This window comes from Psammomys obesus, unplaced genomic scaffold (assembly GCF_907164565.1).
Source record: "Psammomys obesus unplaced genomic scaffold, mPsaObe1.curated_primary_1811, whole genome shotgun sequence".
In the NCBI taxonomy this organism is placed as follows: Eukaryota; Metazoa; Chordata; class Mammalia; order Rodentia; family Muridae; genus Psammomys; species Psammomys obesus.
In genome coordinates, this window is record NW_026596039.1 from 15,910,173 (window position 1) to 15,925,948 (window position 15,776).

Sequence of the window (15,776 nt, forward strand, 5' to 3'; positions counted from 1 at the left end):
ACACACACACACACACACACACACACACACACACACACACACACACAGAGAGAGAGAGAGAGAGAGAGAGAGAGAGAGAGCAATGAAATGATTCCTAATGATACTCTGAGCCTAGTGTAATCATCATCAGAGGTTTCCTCCAGCACCTGAGTGGAGCAGCTGCAGAGACCCAGAGCCAACATTAGGTGGAGCTAGAGGAATCCTGTGGAGAGGAAGAAGAAATGTAAAGAGTCAGAGGTGTCCAGGACACTAACCCTAAGACAGGGTTTCATTACTGTGAAGAGACACCATGTCCACGGTAACTCTTATAAAGGACATTTAATTGGGGCTGGCTTATAGTTTCAGAGGTTTATTCCATCATCATCACGGTGGAAAGCAGGGCAGTCTCCAGGCAGGCATGCTATCATACCTTGAGCTCAGGAGATCTCAAGCCCGGACAGCGACACACTTCCTCCAACAAGGCCACGTCCTCTAATAGTGCCACTCCCTCTGGGACAAGCATTCAAACTACCACATCTTACTAACTGGCCCCACAGGCTCACATCGATAACTTAATGCGAAATACATTCAGCCCAACTTCAAAACTCCCCAGAGTCTATCACAGTCTCAACAAGATTTAAAAGTCCAAAGTTCAAAGTCTCTCCTGAGATTCATGTCATCTCTTAATGCAAAATCAAAATAAAATTAAAATAAAAAAAAGATCACATACTTCCAAAATATGATGGCAGAGGATATACATTACTGTTCCCAAAGGGAGGAAGGGAGCATACAAAGAAAACACTGGAGCAAAGGAAGACCGAAATCCAGCTGGGTGACCACTCCTTTTCTTCCATTTAACACGTTTCATCTGTTTATCTCCTTAAACAAAAGATTTAGCTTCACTCTTCCTGGTGCCCCTCTCTCCTCAAAGTGTACATTTTGTAACTTTCCTTACGCAGTCTGCTCCTTTTCTTTATAGGCCCGGTCACTAATAACCACAGGGCACAGTCCACACTAGGCTGTTTTAAAATCTCCCCTGCAAAACCTTTGCAATTTAGCCTCAGGCAAACTTTCTGATTAAGGGCAAAAGCAACCGCATTCTCCAAAATATGGCAAGAACTCTGGGCCCCATAGTCAATGTTTCCTCCTCTGAAGCCTCGTAAGCCAGGCCCCACAGTCAGATCCCCTCAGCACGACTGTCTGCCATGCTTACACTAGTATGAGCAGCCCACTGCCTTCCTAATCCAAAATCCCAAGGTCCACATTCCTCCAAACAAAAGCACGGTCAGGCCTATCACAGGAGTACCCCAGGCCCCGGTACTAACTTCTTAGTTAGGGCTTAGTTTCTGTGAAGAGACACCATGACCAAGACAACTCTTCTAAAGGACATTAAATTGGGGCTGGCTTAGAGTATCATCACGGTGGGAAGCATGGCAGTGTCCAGGCAGACATGGTGCTGGAGAAGGAGCTAGCTGAGAGAGCTTTGGGAGACCTCGAATCCCACCTCCACAGTGACACACTTCCAGCAAGGCCATTCTCCTAGTAGTGGCCTTCCCTACGGGCCAAGCATTTAAACACATGACTCTGTGGGGGTCATTCCTATTCAAAGCACCACAAGAAAACCCATAGTATCAAGTAACCTGGGCTCATAGGGGATCAGAGACTGAACCTGCCTGAGTCTGACCTAGACTCTCTGTACATATGTTATGGTTGTGTAGCGTGGCCTTCTTATGGGACTCCTAACAGTGGGAGCAAGATCTGTCTCTGGCTTTTTTGCCTGCTTTTTGGGGACCCTTTTCTCCTACTGAGTTGCCTTGTCCAGCCTTAATATGAGGGGAGGTGCCTAGTCTTTTGTTGTTGTTTTTTGAGACAGGGTTTCTTTGTGTAGCCTTGGCTGTCCTGGACTCTGTAGACCAGGCTGGGTGCAAACTTACAGAGATCTGCCTGCCTCTGCCTCCCCAAGTACTGGGATTACGAGCGCACACCACCATGCCTGGCACTGAACTCAAAACCTCCTGAAGAGTAGACAGTGATCTTAACCGCTGAGCCCTTTCTAGCCCTGAGGTGCCTAGTCTTATTGCAACTTGACATGCCATGTTCAGCTAATATTTCTGGGAGGCCTGCTCTTTTTTGAAGGAAAATGGAGGAGAAGTGAACTGGGGATAGGGGCACATGACTGGGAGGAAAGGGAAACTGTGGTCCTGATGTAATATACGAGATAAATAAAAAATAAATTAAAAAAACTACATAAGTCTCTGACATTTTCAAGCTGTTAATTAAAATAGTTTACCATAAAGATTCAGTTTAGAGTAAAAAGTTATAGTAAAATGAGATAGATATTTTCAAATTACTTTAATATCCAATAATTTAAAAATTATAAACACATGATAGATATACTGAATTAAAGGTTATATTCTTTAATCAAGCATGATAGCTCTCTCCACACCTTTAATCCTAGCACCCAGGAGGCAGAATCAGACAAATCTCTATGAGTTTGACTCCAGGCTGGTCAACAAAACAAGTTCCAAGATAGTCAGGGTTACACAGAGAAACCCTGTCTTTAAAAAATAAATAAAATAAAATTTTTGGATTATAAGAAAAGAACAGGATACTACAGTACATAAACTAGTAGATACAATGTGAGTGTCTGGAGTATCAGCTATTTGGAAGGCTGGGGCAGGAAGATCATTTGAACCCAAGAGTCAAAGGTCAGTCTGGGCTATAGCAAGCCTCCACTTCAAACTAAATACATGAACTTACTAAAATCATTTGATTACATTAAGAGCTCAAACTATTTTATTGCTGACAACCCTGAGTAACTTGAAAAACTTTATAAATCATAACAAACGACAATAACCCAAAGAGAAAAACTCTAAGTTGCCCATCCAGCCTTAGGCAGAAAAGACTTAAGTTAAAACTAGTCTAAACACAAACATCCACCTTGCCACCTTTGTGCTCCCTGCGCTCCTCCAAGCTTTACCAATCACAAAAGCACTTTTATTTATTTACTTATTTATTTATTTGTTTTGTTTTAGTAGTTACCTTTTTATTAATAATTACACTTTATTCACTTTGTATCCCCCCATTAGCCCCTCCCTCCTCCCCTGCCGATCCTACCCTCCCTCCCCCTTCTTCACGCATGCCCCTCCCCAAGTCCACTGGTAGGGGAGGTCCTCTTCTCCTTCCTTCTGATCTTAGTCTATCAGATCTCATCAGGAGTGGCTGCATTGTCATCATCTTTTGTGGCCTGGTAAGGCTGCTCCCCCCTCAGGGGGAGGTGATTAAAGAGCCAGCCAATCAGATTATGTCAGAGGCAGTCCCTCTTCCCATTACTATGTAACCCACTTGGACACTGAACTGTCATGTGCTACATCTGTGCAGGGGTTCTAGGCTATCTCCATGAATAGTCCTTGGTTGGAGTACGAGTCTCTGGGAAGTTCCCGAGTGAGCTGTCCCAGAAGCAGAAAGATACACACGGTATATACTCACTCATATATAACATAGGATAAACCTACTAAAAACTGTACATCTAAAGAAACTAAGCAAGAGAGAGGACCCTGACTAAAACGCTCAATCCCCATTCTGAAAGGCAAAGAGGTTGGACATCAGAAGAAGAAGAAAACAGGAAACAACCTAGGAACCTGCCACAGAGGGCCCCCGAAAGCCTCTGCCCTGCAGACTATCAAAGCAGACGCTGAGACTTATGGCCAACTGTTGGACAGAGTGCATGGAATCTTACATAAGAAGTGGGAAATAGTAAGAGCTGGAGAGTACAGGAACCACACAAGGAGAGCAACAGAACCAGAAAATTTGAACACACAAAAGCACTTTTAAAAGTGGTCCTACACAATCCCACAAGCCTAAAGCTGCCCTAAAAGACTTCTAAGATGTTTTAGCAAGGTGGGAACTAAGTACTTCTAAGATGTTTTAGCAAGGTGGGAACTAAGTATCAAGTATCACTTTCTTATTAGATCAGGGATGAGAATAGAAATTTCAAATTAAGGACCCTCTGTTGGTCTCCTTGTGGAGCTCCTTCTTCTACAGAGGGTCCTTACTTTGAAATTTCTGTTCTCATCCCTGATCTAACAAGAAAAAGTAACTTAGTTCCCACATTGCTGGAACATTCTTAGGATGAGACTTGATAGACTAGGGTCAGATAGAAGGGGAGGAGGTCTGCCTCTAACAGTGGACTAGGGAACTGGCTTATGGGCAGAAGAGGGAGGGTAGGTCTAGGAGGAGAAGAGGGGGTGCTACAGCTGGGATATAAAGTGAATAAATTGTAATAAATATTAATTAATTAATTTTAAAAAAGCAAAGTAAGGACTCAAAGGACCAGAGGACACCAGCATATTTAAAAACAAAACAAAACAAAGAAAAACAACCCCAAAACCAGGACGTTGTTCTGTATGAACTGATCAGACTGAAGCCAACATATCTACTCAAGATTATTTGTATTTCTTAGAAGACGTTATGGCAGTCTGCAGTGCACTAATCCAGAAGGGACATTCATAATCTCTTACATGTAATGCAGAAGTTGGGGGAGGGAAAAATATGATCAAAATATGAATTTTAATAAAAAATATTATTAAAAATCTACGTACTCTAGAAAGGACAATTTAAAAGCATTTGGGTAATGTATCTGGACTCAGAAGCTTTCTGCGCCTCCATTTATTTACAGAATGCCAAAAATCCCACCCAGGGCTAGAGAGATTGCTGAGAGACTGAAAGCATGCACTGCTCTTCTCAGAATCCATATGGTGGTCACAACCATCTCTAACTTCAGTTCCAAGAGAACTGATACCCTCTTCTGACCTAAGAGTGCACAAGAACACCTGCTGGCAAAACACACATAACTAATAAAAATAACCTAGGACCCTTCATAGGACACTACCACCTCCCATCTGATACATGAAGACACAACGCGTGTCACCACATATTTAACACGGTATGGAAAACTGTGTGAAGTAACGTTTAGGGTTAGATTACAAGCTGGTGAGAAGAAAACATTCTGAAGAAAATTAGTGCTCAGAATCTGTCTGTTTGTTGTTTTGGTAATTTCTATCTAAATTGAGGACAGCCATGGATGGCTCACGGTAGGCTGAACTGTCATTTTCCAAGAGAAGCATTGCTAAGACCCACTGCTAAAAGCAGACACTTCCACAGTGCGTTCTCTACATGCATTCTGGGAATGTGAGTGGCACTTACCAGGTAAGGTTTAGGGTTCGATGCAGTTTGGTTAACTTGCCAGATGCTCAGAAAACCCTCTCCATCTGCAACACCACACTGCAAGAATGGCATGAAAATCACAGATTCTCAGAATCCCTGCCAAAGGTAAGAACACCTACAGACTTGATCACCCACTGCCTTCCCTGTCACCGTCTAAGCGTGTTTTCACACCCACTGCCTTCCCCTAAGCCTCCGTGACAGAGGGAAGGAGAAACTGGGTGTCAGTAAGACTCTCGCCGGCTGGCAGGCACCACCAGCCACTTGGGGCAGAAGTAGTTTTCTCTCAGACAATGCTGGAATGAATAACTGGTTAAAATGCACTAAGCTTTGCAGATTTGTGCTTAAATTGTAAGAAAAGAGGCTATATAAACAGAGCCCAACAAACAGCCTGCTTGGTTTAAACCAGGGGAACTACATTTCTTTGATATAGTTTCAGTAAGTATTTCATCCTGAGAATCCAGTTATTTTTGGATGCATTCAGCACTAACTGAGGAACGAACCTTGTTGCCTTGTGAGTTAAAATACAGTCTAGTAACTCTTGCATTGCCAGCTTGACGGAAACAGACAAGTTGCTGAGGTCGTGTCCATTCAAACATGCGTACACTGCCATCCTGGGCACCTGTGAGATCTAAACACAGAGAATGTGGGCAGTAAGAGACTAAAGTTTCAATAGCTCCCGCTCTTCAAAAAGATACTCAAAACCCTAAGATGACAAAAAAAAAAAAAAAAAAAAAAACAAAAAAAAAACAAAAAACTTACAGTACTGATGGACAGGGTGTGAAGTCATTCTCTTAACATTATGTAGGTTCCTTTTCATGAGCTTTAAAAGGAGGGAAAGTGAGTTTACTTTGGCATTCAGAAGGGATGAGGAAGGAAAAGCATCACAGCATCTCTCCTGACTTTTACCCTCCTAAGAAGTTTTAACTGAGGTAAGCCCTGCTGAGGACTCTGAAATGTCTAACACACATTTTTGCAAACAGAAACAATCACTCTCTGGTACAGCCCTGCCTTGTGAAGACTTACAAACAGCCTCATCTACTGACAACAGGACTCCCTTCCAACTGGCCCCTCCCTGAAAACAAGCAGATTGCTTTTATGGAGTGGTAGTAGGAGAACCTGGCTAGCCAGCCCGGGCTGGCCTCAAATTTGTAATCTTCATGCCTCAGCTTCCTACATGTGGGAATTAAAAGCATGAACCACGGCACACTCCGAGTATCCATATTCTTCAGGGCAGAATATCAAAGAATAGGACTCTTCAACTATAGTGTCCAAGACGATTAACATTCAGTAACCTGAGGCAATTTTCAAACACTGTGTATGTAGACTTGAACTCCCTTCAACTTTGCTTTACCATTCTGTGCCTCAGTTCGTTCATCTATGAATAGTACTGGTAGATGATAACATCCCATTCCCAAATATGCTGGAGAGGTGGGAAGCATGCACTGAGAAAACTCAAAGCAAAAGTTATTCTCATATTTAAGATAATTTCTATATCAAGTAACTTCAGCACGCTTCACAAGGAGCCTATACCCAGGGACCACATGTGCCTAGAAATAAGACATACCACAGTAGCTCCCGTGCTGGTCTGCCCGCTGCCGAGCCATGGTAGAGATGGAGGCGGATGCACCTGGCCTGTAGAATGGGAGGCTGTACCTGGCTGGTACAGGGTTGTGGTGGAACCACGATAATCAATATCATCTGAGCTGTGGAAAACAGCTGCATGTTACTGCGAAAGATTCATTCTCTCTTAACACAAATCCAAGCACAGGGATTTTTACACAACCATAAAAGATACTTTTTAAATTTTCTTTTTCTGAGGATACAGATTTAGTAAGCATTTACTTTTCTAAAAAATAATTTATTCTTTGGCTGTTAAGATATTATTTAAAAAATAAATATCCATCAACTAAAAACTTAGGCACAAATCTAAATGTAGCCAATTTTAAGGTTTTTTTTTTTCATTAAACAAAATACAAATTCAGTCTAATGTATTATCTATGTAAGCAGCTTTACTACTACAAAATAATAAAACGTTTGCTTTACAGTATTTTAACCCTCCTTGAGGATTTATAAACAGCCCATGGTTGATGGGAAAGGGAGAAACCTTTTCTTCAGTGGTATAACTCTAGCACGGTGCCAATGCTTCTATAATGAGACTCACTGGATCATAAACACATACACAAAAGACACAAAAGGATAAGAGAATCTAGCTAAGAAAAGGAAAGGTTATCAGTTAAGAGTAGGGAGGGGCAAAGAGGCTAACAGTAATATGAGAAAAACATTATGTATATGTACTGGAATATCATAATGAAACTCATTATGTGTAATTAATGTATGATAATAAAAACCTTAAAAAGTACTTAACACATTTTATTTTGATTAAACATAAATATTAAGTGACCTCTTATATATAGGTAGCCTACATATCAAATTATTTTATTTTACATTTATTTGCTTGGTTCTTATTTTTGTGTATATGGGTGTATGTGTTTTCAGCTACATAAACATGCAGAAGCCAAAGTCAGGGCCTTCCTCAATTGCTCTGCACCTTATCCTTTTGAGGTAGGGTCTCTCCCTAGAGCTTCCTGTTTCTGCTAGGCTGGGTAGCACTGTTGTGCGGTGCTGGGCACTGACACTGACTACCGCACTCAGGCTTTACATGGTGCTGAGAATCCAGGTTCAGTCCTCATGCTTATGCAGCAACGCTTTACCAGTGGAGTGCTCTCCAGCTCCTTCATCTGCGTGGTTCTACGCAAGACCTTGCCATGTAGCCCAGGCCTTCACCCTGGGATCCTCTCACATCTGCTTCTCCCAAGTACCAGAATTATAGCCATGAGCCACTATGCCCAACTCTGCCCTCCCCTTGGACGCAACAGAGCCCAGGACTCTTGCATGCTCAACGGGAGCTCTGAGCTATACCCCTAATCCACATTATAAAGAAATAAGAAATGTGATTTTAAAGCTTTCTTAAAACCAGGTATGGTGGCACATGCCTGCAGTTTGAGTACTTAGAAGGTGAAAGGCAGAGATGAGTTCAAGATAATGCTCAGCTACATGGGGGCTGGCGGGCAGCCATGTCTCAAAAAGCCTAAAACAAGTAAGAAAAAATCATAAAACATTAACTTTCATCACATAAATGTGAACGTGAGTTGATGATGGCATTATAGACTACAGTAAATGGTTCTATCCTTTCTGAACTGTGACTGAAGCCTAGATATAGACTAACAAAAGGGATAACTGAACATGGAAAGCAGCCCTTGGGGTACCATCCTAGGACATAAAATTCCTGACTAGGAAAAACAAACATGGAGGAAAAACCTAAAATTAGAAAGTGCTGCAAAACTCTTCAGATGAAAACTAAAGTTGTTGATATTTTTACTTGTAAAAAAAAAATGCTTTATCAAAAGTTATAGTTAACATTATAGAATTAATAGACCAATTTTTATATTAGTCTATAAATTTATGCATACTATTTTTCTACTTTCATTATCCAGATCAGTTAAATTTACTGACTACTATATAACTCCTGTTTCCTTGGGGTTAAATGACAAAGTTTCAGTTTTAAACCTTAGACCTCCATGTCAGAGATTATTCTGGCTTAAATACTATAAAAGTTTAATGGGAAAATTATGAGTAATATATAAATTTTAATATAAGACCTTCTACTGTCAGCTAAGCCAATTATGTTTGCTCTTTGCACAACCAAAGAGAAGTGCGTATTTCTCATCTCGGCAATTTAGCAGGCACTTGCTGAAGACAATGGCATTGATTTTATTATGTAGATGTTTTGGGATTCTCTGTGCAGCCCTGGCTGTCCTGGAACTAGTTCTGTAGACCAGGCTGGCCTCAAACTCACAGAGATCTGTCTGCCTCTGTTGCCTCGGCCTCCTGAGTGCTGGGATTAAAGGTATGTGCAACAACCACTCAGCTGACAATGGCATTTATAATCCACCACGAGACACACCTTTTAGATTCTCTATCATATTCTTCTCCAATCCATATATATGATTGACAGGCCAGCAGAGAAGTGACATCGAGTTCTTGAACATCATGTGTTGAAGCCAAAACAATTTCATTACAGTTTGCCTATAAAGCAAAGGCAGAACAATGATTTGGGAAATTTCACTAAAAAGCAGAACATTATTTATAATAACTACAATTTTTACCTTATTAATAGAAAATGCCATGATCATGTCAGATTCCTTATGAATGACCTTTGCCTTCCCTCCTGGATAGCCCAGATCAGCTTCAACCTACAAAACATTGCTGAGAGTTAGTTGTTGCTGCATGACTCTCCAGTCATGAATATCCCACAGGACGACAGCTGGGTAAGAAGAAAATGTAGCAGCAGCAGGAGGGGTGGGGGGGAGCGTTAGTGTGCTGGGAATTAGTTGGGAAATCTGCTCTCATGCTCTGAAGCTCTGTAATCAAATACCCCAATTATGAAGAGTTGTAATGTGATGTCATGGTAATAATTACAAAAGAGGGCAAAAATCTTCACAAGTTACACATTTATTTTAGCTCTTCAAAAAAAAGCACTAATATACTGTAATGAGAGAGAGAGAGAGGTAAGAGGCACAGAGTGAAGGACAAAATCATAGAAAGTCAAAGGAGGACTTTAAAGGAGGGACTTTATACTTTAAGGAAAACCTAGGAAGATCAGGAAGAAAGAATGAAGACTGACTGGTCAGAACAAGGGAGGCATCTTGACAGTCAGAGATAAAACGGAAGCAAGAGGAGTCAAAAAGAAGGACCAGCTATGCTTAAAAACCATCTAGAAAATGTGACAGCAGTGGCGATGAGAACAAGGAAGAAGCCACAGTTGAGCAGAGCAGAGGCAGACACAGGTGCTCTCCCTCCTGTCTCCCACTTAAGGCCAGCTGAGTGGGTTCTCTGATGAGCCGCGGTTAGCGCTGGAGAAGAGGTTAGCTCCGAGAACTCTGAAAAGCGAGCTGCAGAAGCCCATGGGGGACTACCTTGACGTGGAAATCTTCTGCTACGGAGTTGTGTCTGACCTGCTCCACATGCTCTTCTACAGACTACACCACACCGCACCGTCACAAACACAAAACACACGCACAAAATGAAATAATAGAGAGAGTGAAAAACTTCAGCTAGAATGGCTGTTACACAAAGATGACAAAACTGACTTAATTTAATTGGATAAAATAAAATACCAGATAAACAAAGAAAAAATGGCATAACTGAAGTTATTCTATCATACACATATGAAAACTATTTCAAAATAAAAGTTTACTATTAGTATACCATTTATGCAACTTAAAAGTTCTTAAAACTATAGATTTAAGAGATTATAGTTTTCAGAACTATACGCCTACTTTTTAAAATTTTTGTGATATACACATGCACATACTGATATACGTGCATGTTGGGGAGCGGGTTATGTAGAGGCCAGAATTACAACACCGATTGCCATCCTCAGTGGCTCTCCAACTTATTCTCGATGAATCTAATCTCATCAATCACCAGCCAGCAAGAGTCCCAGATCCACCTGTCTCTGCTGCACCACTTCTGCACTGGACTTCTCTATGGGAGCTGGGGACCTGACCAATGTCCCTGTACTTGCCGCAATTTACTGCCTGAGCCGTTTGCAGAGTCATGTCATCAGGTCCTACCCACCTCCATTTACTTTTATTTGTTTAAAGTTCTGAGAATTGAACCCACAGTTTCACTCGTGCTAGAAAAGCTTTCTACCTTTTTGTTTTATCAAGACCTGGTCTCCACAGCCTAGGGCTGAAGTATGAATCCTTTTGCTTTTACCTTCCAAACGCTGGGATGTCAGTGGAAGGCCACCAAGCTCTGCACTGACCACTGTTTCATTAGCAAATCTGAGCAATCATATAATCAGAAGATTACTCTCCTTGTAAATAAATGTTTGAGAAGATAAGGCATACAAAAGAAAGTTACTTGCTTGCTCACTGGTTGACATCTTAGGGGAGCTACAACTTGAAATATTCTTCTTCTACTACATTAACCCCAGGAGGCATGATCAGAACCTGAAACTTCTCCCCAGTGTGCTTGATGTAACAACGGCAGCCAAACAAATCCACTCAAATTCTCTGAGGCTCTTTAGAGGACCACAGGGCTTGCAGCCACTGACAATGAAGCACCCAGGAAGCACATGGATTGCTCTACTCTGAGAATGGTTAATTCAGTGAAAGCCAATCACAGAACACTCAGCTTGCTAAGTCAGCTAGCTGCTCTGACATATTGATCAATGTGACAAAAGCTTGATTTATGGAATATTTTTCTTTAACTTATTTGGTGAGTAAAGCTATCTTTTTATAATGTATCAAGAATTTCAAATCATGAATTAGCCAATATGTCAGTTTTTCCTTTTGTTTGTAGTTCTTTAAATTTTTACTTGTGTGTGTACGTATGCATATATGTTTTTTTCATTGTGTATATACCAGATGTGTGGGGTGACCATGGAGGCCAGAGAGGGTATCAGATCCCCTGAAGCTGGAGGCAGAAGAAGTTGTGAACTTCCAGACGGAGCTAGGAATAGAACTCAGAACCTCTGAAAGAGCAGCAAGTGCTCGTAACTGCTGAGCTCTCTAAGGTTTTTGGTTTTTTAATTTTTTTGCACATGGGTGTGTGCGTGTGTTTGTGAGTGTGTGTTTTAAGGATTGTTCTAATCAATTTTTCAAAACACGCTGATCATGAAAATCCTACCCCAAAACCTACAAAGATAAAGCATACTTCCTGGAGATTTTTTTCCTGAGCCTAGTGATCAGTTTTTAATCTTAGGATTTAAATATTTTCTAAAATTCTTTTCTTAAAGAAAACAAAATTTCAACAGATCTATATTTACGCTATAGTAGCCACTAACCATGTAGCTACTCAAAATTAAACAGCATTGGAAGTTCAGTCATATGGGCCACATTGCAATGCTCAGCCACATATGACTGCATAACACGAGACAAGGGAGTCACTTCATTCAACACGCCAAAGTCAAAAGGGAGGCTGACGAAAATCCTCTTATACCAACTCCAAGACACATACTCCCTTCCCTAAAACCTGTAACATACTCATACAGCAAGTTAGGAATTGGTTGTTCTATCTCTGCCCTACTGCAGTGTTCAAAGGGATGCATTGCTAAACCTCTCAGCTTGGTCTCTGACTCCAAGACCACAGGGCCTGCTGGGTATGATGGACGGGAGACTAAGAGCAGAGAGAGGAGGGCTATACATTATAAGGATTATGAAACCTGGGCATCACTACTTCCCACAGAACTTCAGGTCTATAAATCCAACTGGATCTGTACGCTACAAACCTTAACAAGAATTAAAATGCAGTTTTTACAAACTGTTAAGTTTAATGATTTAAAAAACTAGACACTCAAAAAACAGAGGCCTTCAAATATTTGGCGTTTAAGTCATAAGTGAGTAAGCATCTTTCATTTTACAGTCACTTCTTAGATTCCCATACTGTGGACTAGAGTCAGCATCAGTCATCACTGGAAATGTCAGAGCCAGGGCAAACAGTGTACCTCTGTGAGTTCCCCAACAAATAATGTATCAGTAATTTCAATACCATTAGAGTCTTTGTTATCAAAAGGCTCATCAGGACTCGAAGGACTCATGACACTCCTTCCTACCCTCAAACACACAGGGAAAACACACCTCTCTTACGGACTGCCGCAGGCACCATCCACATACACGGTAACTACTCAACGAGAACAAGTGCTGTCGACACTATGAGCCCGGGCATGGGAAAGGCCCAGCAGCTCTGCACTTGACCTTGGGAAGGTGCCCACCTGTCCCTCTCCATTTTCACGGTTTCTCTCCTCAGCCTGTGCTTGCCAAGCTTTTAATGGTGTCTGACTTGGTCCTGCAAGCTCTGCAGTCTGGCCACTGCCTCAATGAAGGCACTAAAATGCTGAATAAAATGTCTTCTAAGGAGGAGATCCTTTGCCAGCACCTAGATTCCTGACTCTTCTCAACTCATGCATGCATTACTAATATTGTCTTCTGAATCACCATGTAAGACCAAACCTGTGCCTTCATTTTTACAGTATATTCATCCCTTATCTTGCTTTTGGTATTCTGTAGCTTATTCTCTTGCAAAACTTTCTTAAATGTGTGTTTCCAGCTCACTGCTGTTGAAGCAGTTACAAGCACATCCTGCTGCTGCAGAAGACCCAGGTTCACTTCTCAGCACCATGGCAGGAGATTCTGACCCCTCACGTCCAGCTCCCGGGGATCAGAGCCCTCAATTAACAAACAACAGACCCCGTTCTTCTATAAAATAAAAATGAAGGGCTATGTTGCATATTCAAAGAACCACATCACAGAGTGCAGTTGCTTATGTATCAGGCTCCTGGAACCATTAACTGCGAAGTTACTACATGTGACAGTCCAACAGCAGTTATTTAAAGGAATTGCCAACTGTCGCTTGAATATGTGATTTATCATGGAACTTTTCATTGCTATGAAATAGAAGTATAAGGTTTTATAAAAGCTCACCACAGCTTAATAAGCTTTGGCTGCTATGTGTAAATAATAACAAAGAAGTCCCATCCAAGAATAAAATTTCAAAATAAATCAAGTATTAAAAATCAGATATGTTAAGAAAAAAGAGACTAAATAAAACTGTCAACAGAAAAAAATAATCTCAAAATACCTCACTCTGCTTTCTCTTCTTAGTGAAAATGTATCTAATAAATGTCTCTTGAAGAACTTCCTGTTTGACAAGGAAATGCCAGAGTCGTTTAACTGGAAGTGCTGAAGAGTCCCGGGATCTATCAAACGGATATTGAAAAGAACCAATAAGCTCACAGTAAATACAGTATTTGCAGACACTTGCTTTAAAATTTCCAAATTCATTCAAAGAACACAGCTAGAGGCTGTGATTTATTTCACTCTTAATTTTATTTTGCCTGAAAATAACTGCTCGACTAAGTAATACATTTTCCAATGAGCTGGGAGAGATAAATATCAAGTGATTCATTATTTTCTTCTTAAGTTACACGTTAGGCTTTCCAGACAGTAAAAGCATATAGATGAGTATAAAGGAACAAACAGTATTTCCAATTGCTTAAGCTTTTGGAAATTTCTATCAGTTTGCTCCTTCAAGTCTGTGAACACTACTTATAAACACGGGTGGTTCCTTTAAAACAAAGCATGCAGCCAGACATATTTAATCTGATTTTAACATTATACATTGTATATGTCAAGATATCACATACCAAGCCATGAAAAATCACTTTTATGTTTTTATTTACTAGTTAAAAATAAGTTTGGGGGGCTGCAGAGATAGCTCAGAGGTTAAGAACACTGGCTGCTCTTCCAAAGGTCCTGAGTTCCATTCCCAGCAACTACATGGTGACTCACAATCATCTATAATGAGATCTGGTGCCCTCTTCTGGCATGCAGGTGTACATGCAGGCAGAATACTATAGAAAAAATAAATAATCTACACAAAATATTTTTTTGAAAAAGATGTTGGTCATTCAAAGGGCTGAGGTGAGCAGGCAGAGCATCAAAACAACAATAAAGTATTTATTTTCCTTCATTAAATTATCCACAAAAACTCAGTAACACTGATTGCATATGCAGATTATTATTAAATCTTCCCCCCAAAATAAGAGTCACAGAAGAAAATACAGGACGATTATCCTAATTATAAGAGTATGTATCTACTGAATTGGTTGGTTTGGGTAAGAGAATTTCTATCCAGATCTCTGCTGTATTTATAGAACACTGCTGTACAGACTATGATGAAGGCTACTGGCATGCCCTGTAAAACTGTCTCCTGGCAAACTTCAAGCAAGCTATCCTATCACCAGGATTCTAAAGGGTTTCTTACTTGAATGGAGTATTTTCAGGCTCTAACATTGCTTTATTTCGGAGAATAGCTGGCCCAGCTCCCACTGAGAGGTCAGTTGGGTACGTGTTGACATAGTTAGGAGGTGGACCTTCAAAGTGATCCATTTTCTCCTGCAGAATCTGTTCCCAGTTCTCCAAGTTTTTAATGACAGCAATTCCTAATGGTGACGACACAGGGAGCTCTAGAAGGTAAGAAAATCAGGTAGCATTACACTTGTGAAAAATCTAAATTCATAGCGCCAAGACTTCTAAAACTACACAGATCTGAACACTTCAACCTTGAGAGACTATTCTTAGTCTTAATACTTTCAACAAAGAAGAAAACACTAAAATGAGCAGAGAAAAATATGCAGCTTTCCTGTTCTGGATTCTTGATCTTTCAATCTGCTAGGCAGGCTGTAGTGCTTACAAAACACATTCAAACCATAGATTGGAGCATGTTACAGAGAAGACTTTGCAAAATATCTAATGCAGCATTTTAAAAATATTAAATAGCCTTCTACATAGATTTTTAATATAAACTTGATAGCAATTTTTTGTATTTAGCAGCACTGACTTTCAAATTCCAAACTCACCAGAGAATTCCAGCCCAGCAATAGGAAAGAAATTCTTGATATTGTGAAGTGCCAGCTTAACCATTGTCAAATGCAGAAGAGCCCAGCTATTTTGGGAAGAGAAAAAACAAATGAACAAACAAAAAAACCCCCAATTATTAATCTA

The 15,776-nt window shown here is 40.6% G+C and overlaps 1 protein-coding gene across 8 annotated transcripts in view; it reads right to left on the reverse strand.

Annotated features, from left to right (window-relative positions):
• Dmxl2 (Dmx like 2) overlaps positions 1-15,776 on the reverse strand; it is a 141,672-nt gene that overhangs the window by 8,207 nt on the left and 117,689 nt on the right. For 5 of the 8 annotated variants that reach the window (XM_055621810.1, XM_055621812.1, XM_055621811.1 and 2 more), the window contains 10 exons: positions 15,632-15,717; positions 15,037-15,238; positions 13,852-13,969; positions 10,182-10,244; positions 9,372-9,458; positions 9,170-9,291; positions 6,770-6,908; positions 5,965-6,025; positions 5,706-5,833; positions 5,185-5,262 (listed from right to left, as the gene is read on the reverse strand). In XM_055621810.1, coding sequence (XP_055477785.1) covers positions 5,185-5,262; positions 5,706-5,833; positions 5,965-6,025; positions 6,770-6,908; positions 9,170-9,291; positions 9,372-9,458; positions 10,182-10,244; positions 13,852-13,969; positions 15,037-15,238; positions 15,632-15,717 — 1,084 coding nt within the window. Of the gene's footprint in view, positions 1-5,184; positions 5,263-5,705; positions 5,834-5,964; positions 6,026-6,769; positions 6,909-9,169; positions 9,292-9,371; positions 9,459-10,181; positions 10,245-13,823; positions 13,970-15,036; positions 15,239-15,631; positions 15,718-15,776 lie in introns of those variants that run through there. The other 3 variants (XM_055621809.1, XM_055621808.1, XM_055621813.1) reach the window with 2 other exon arrangements.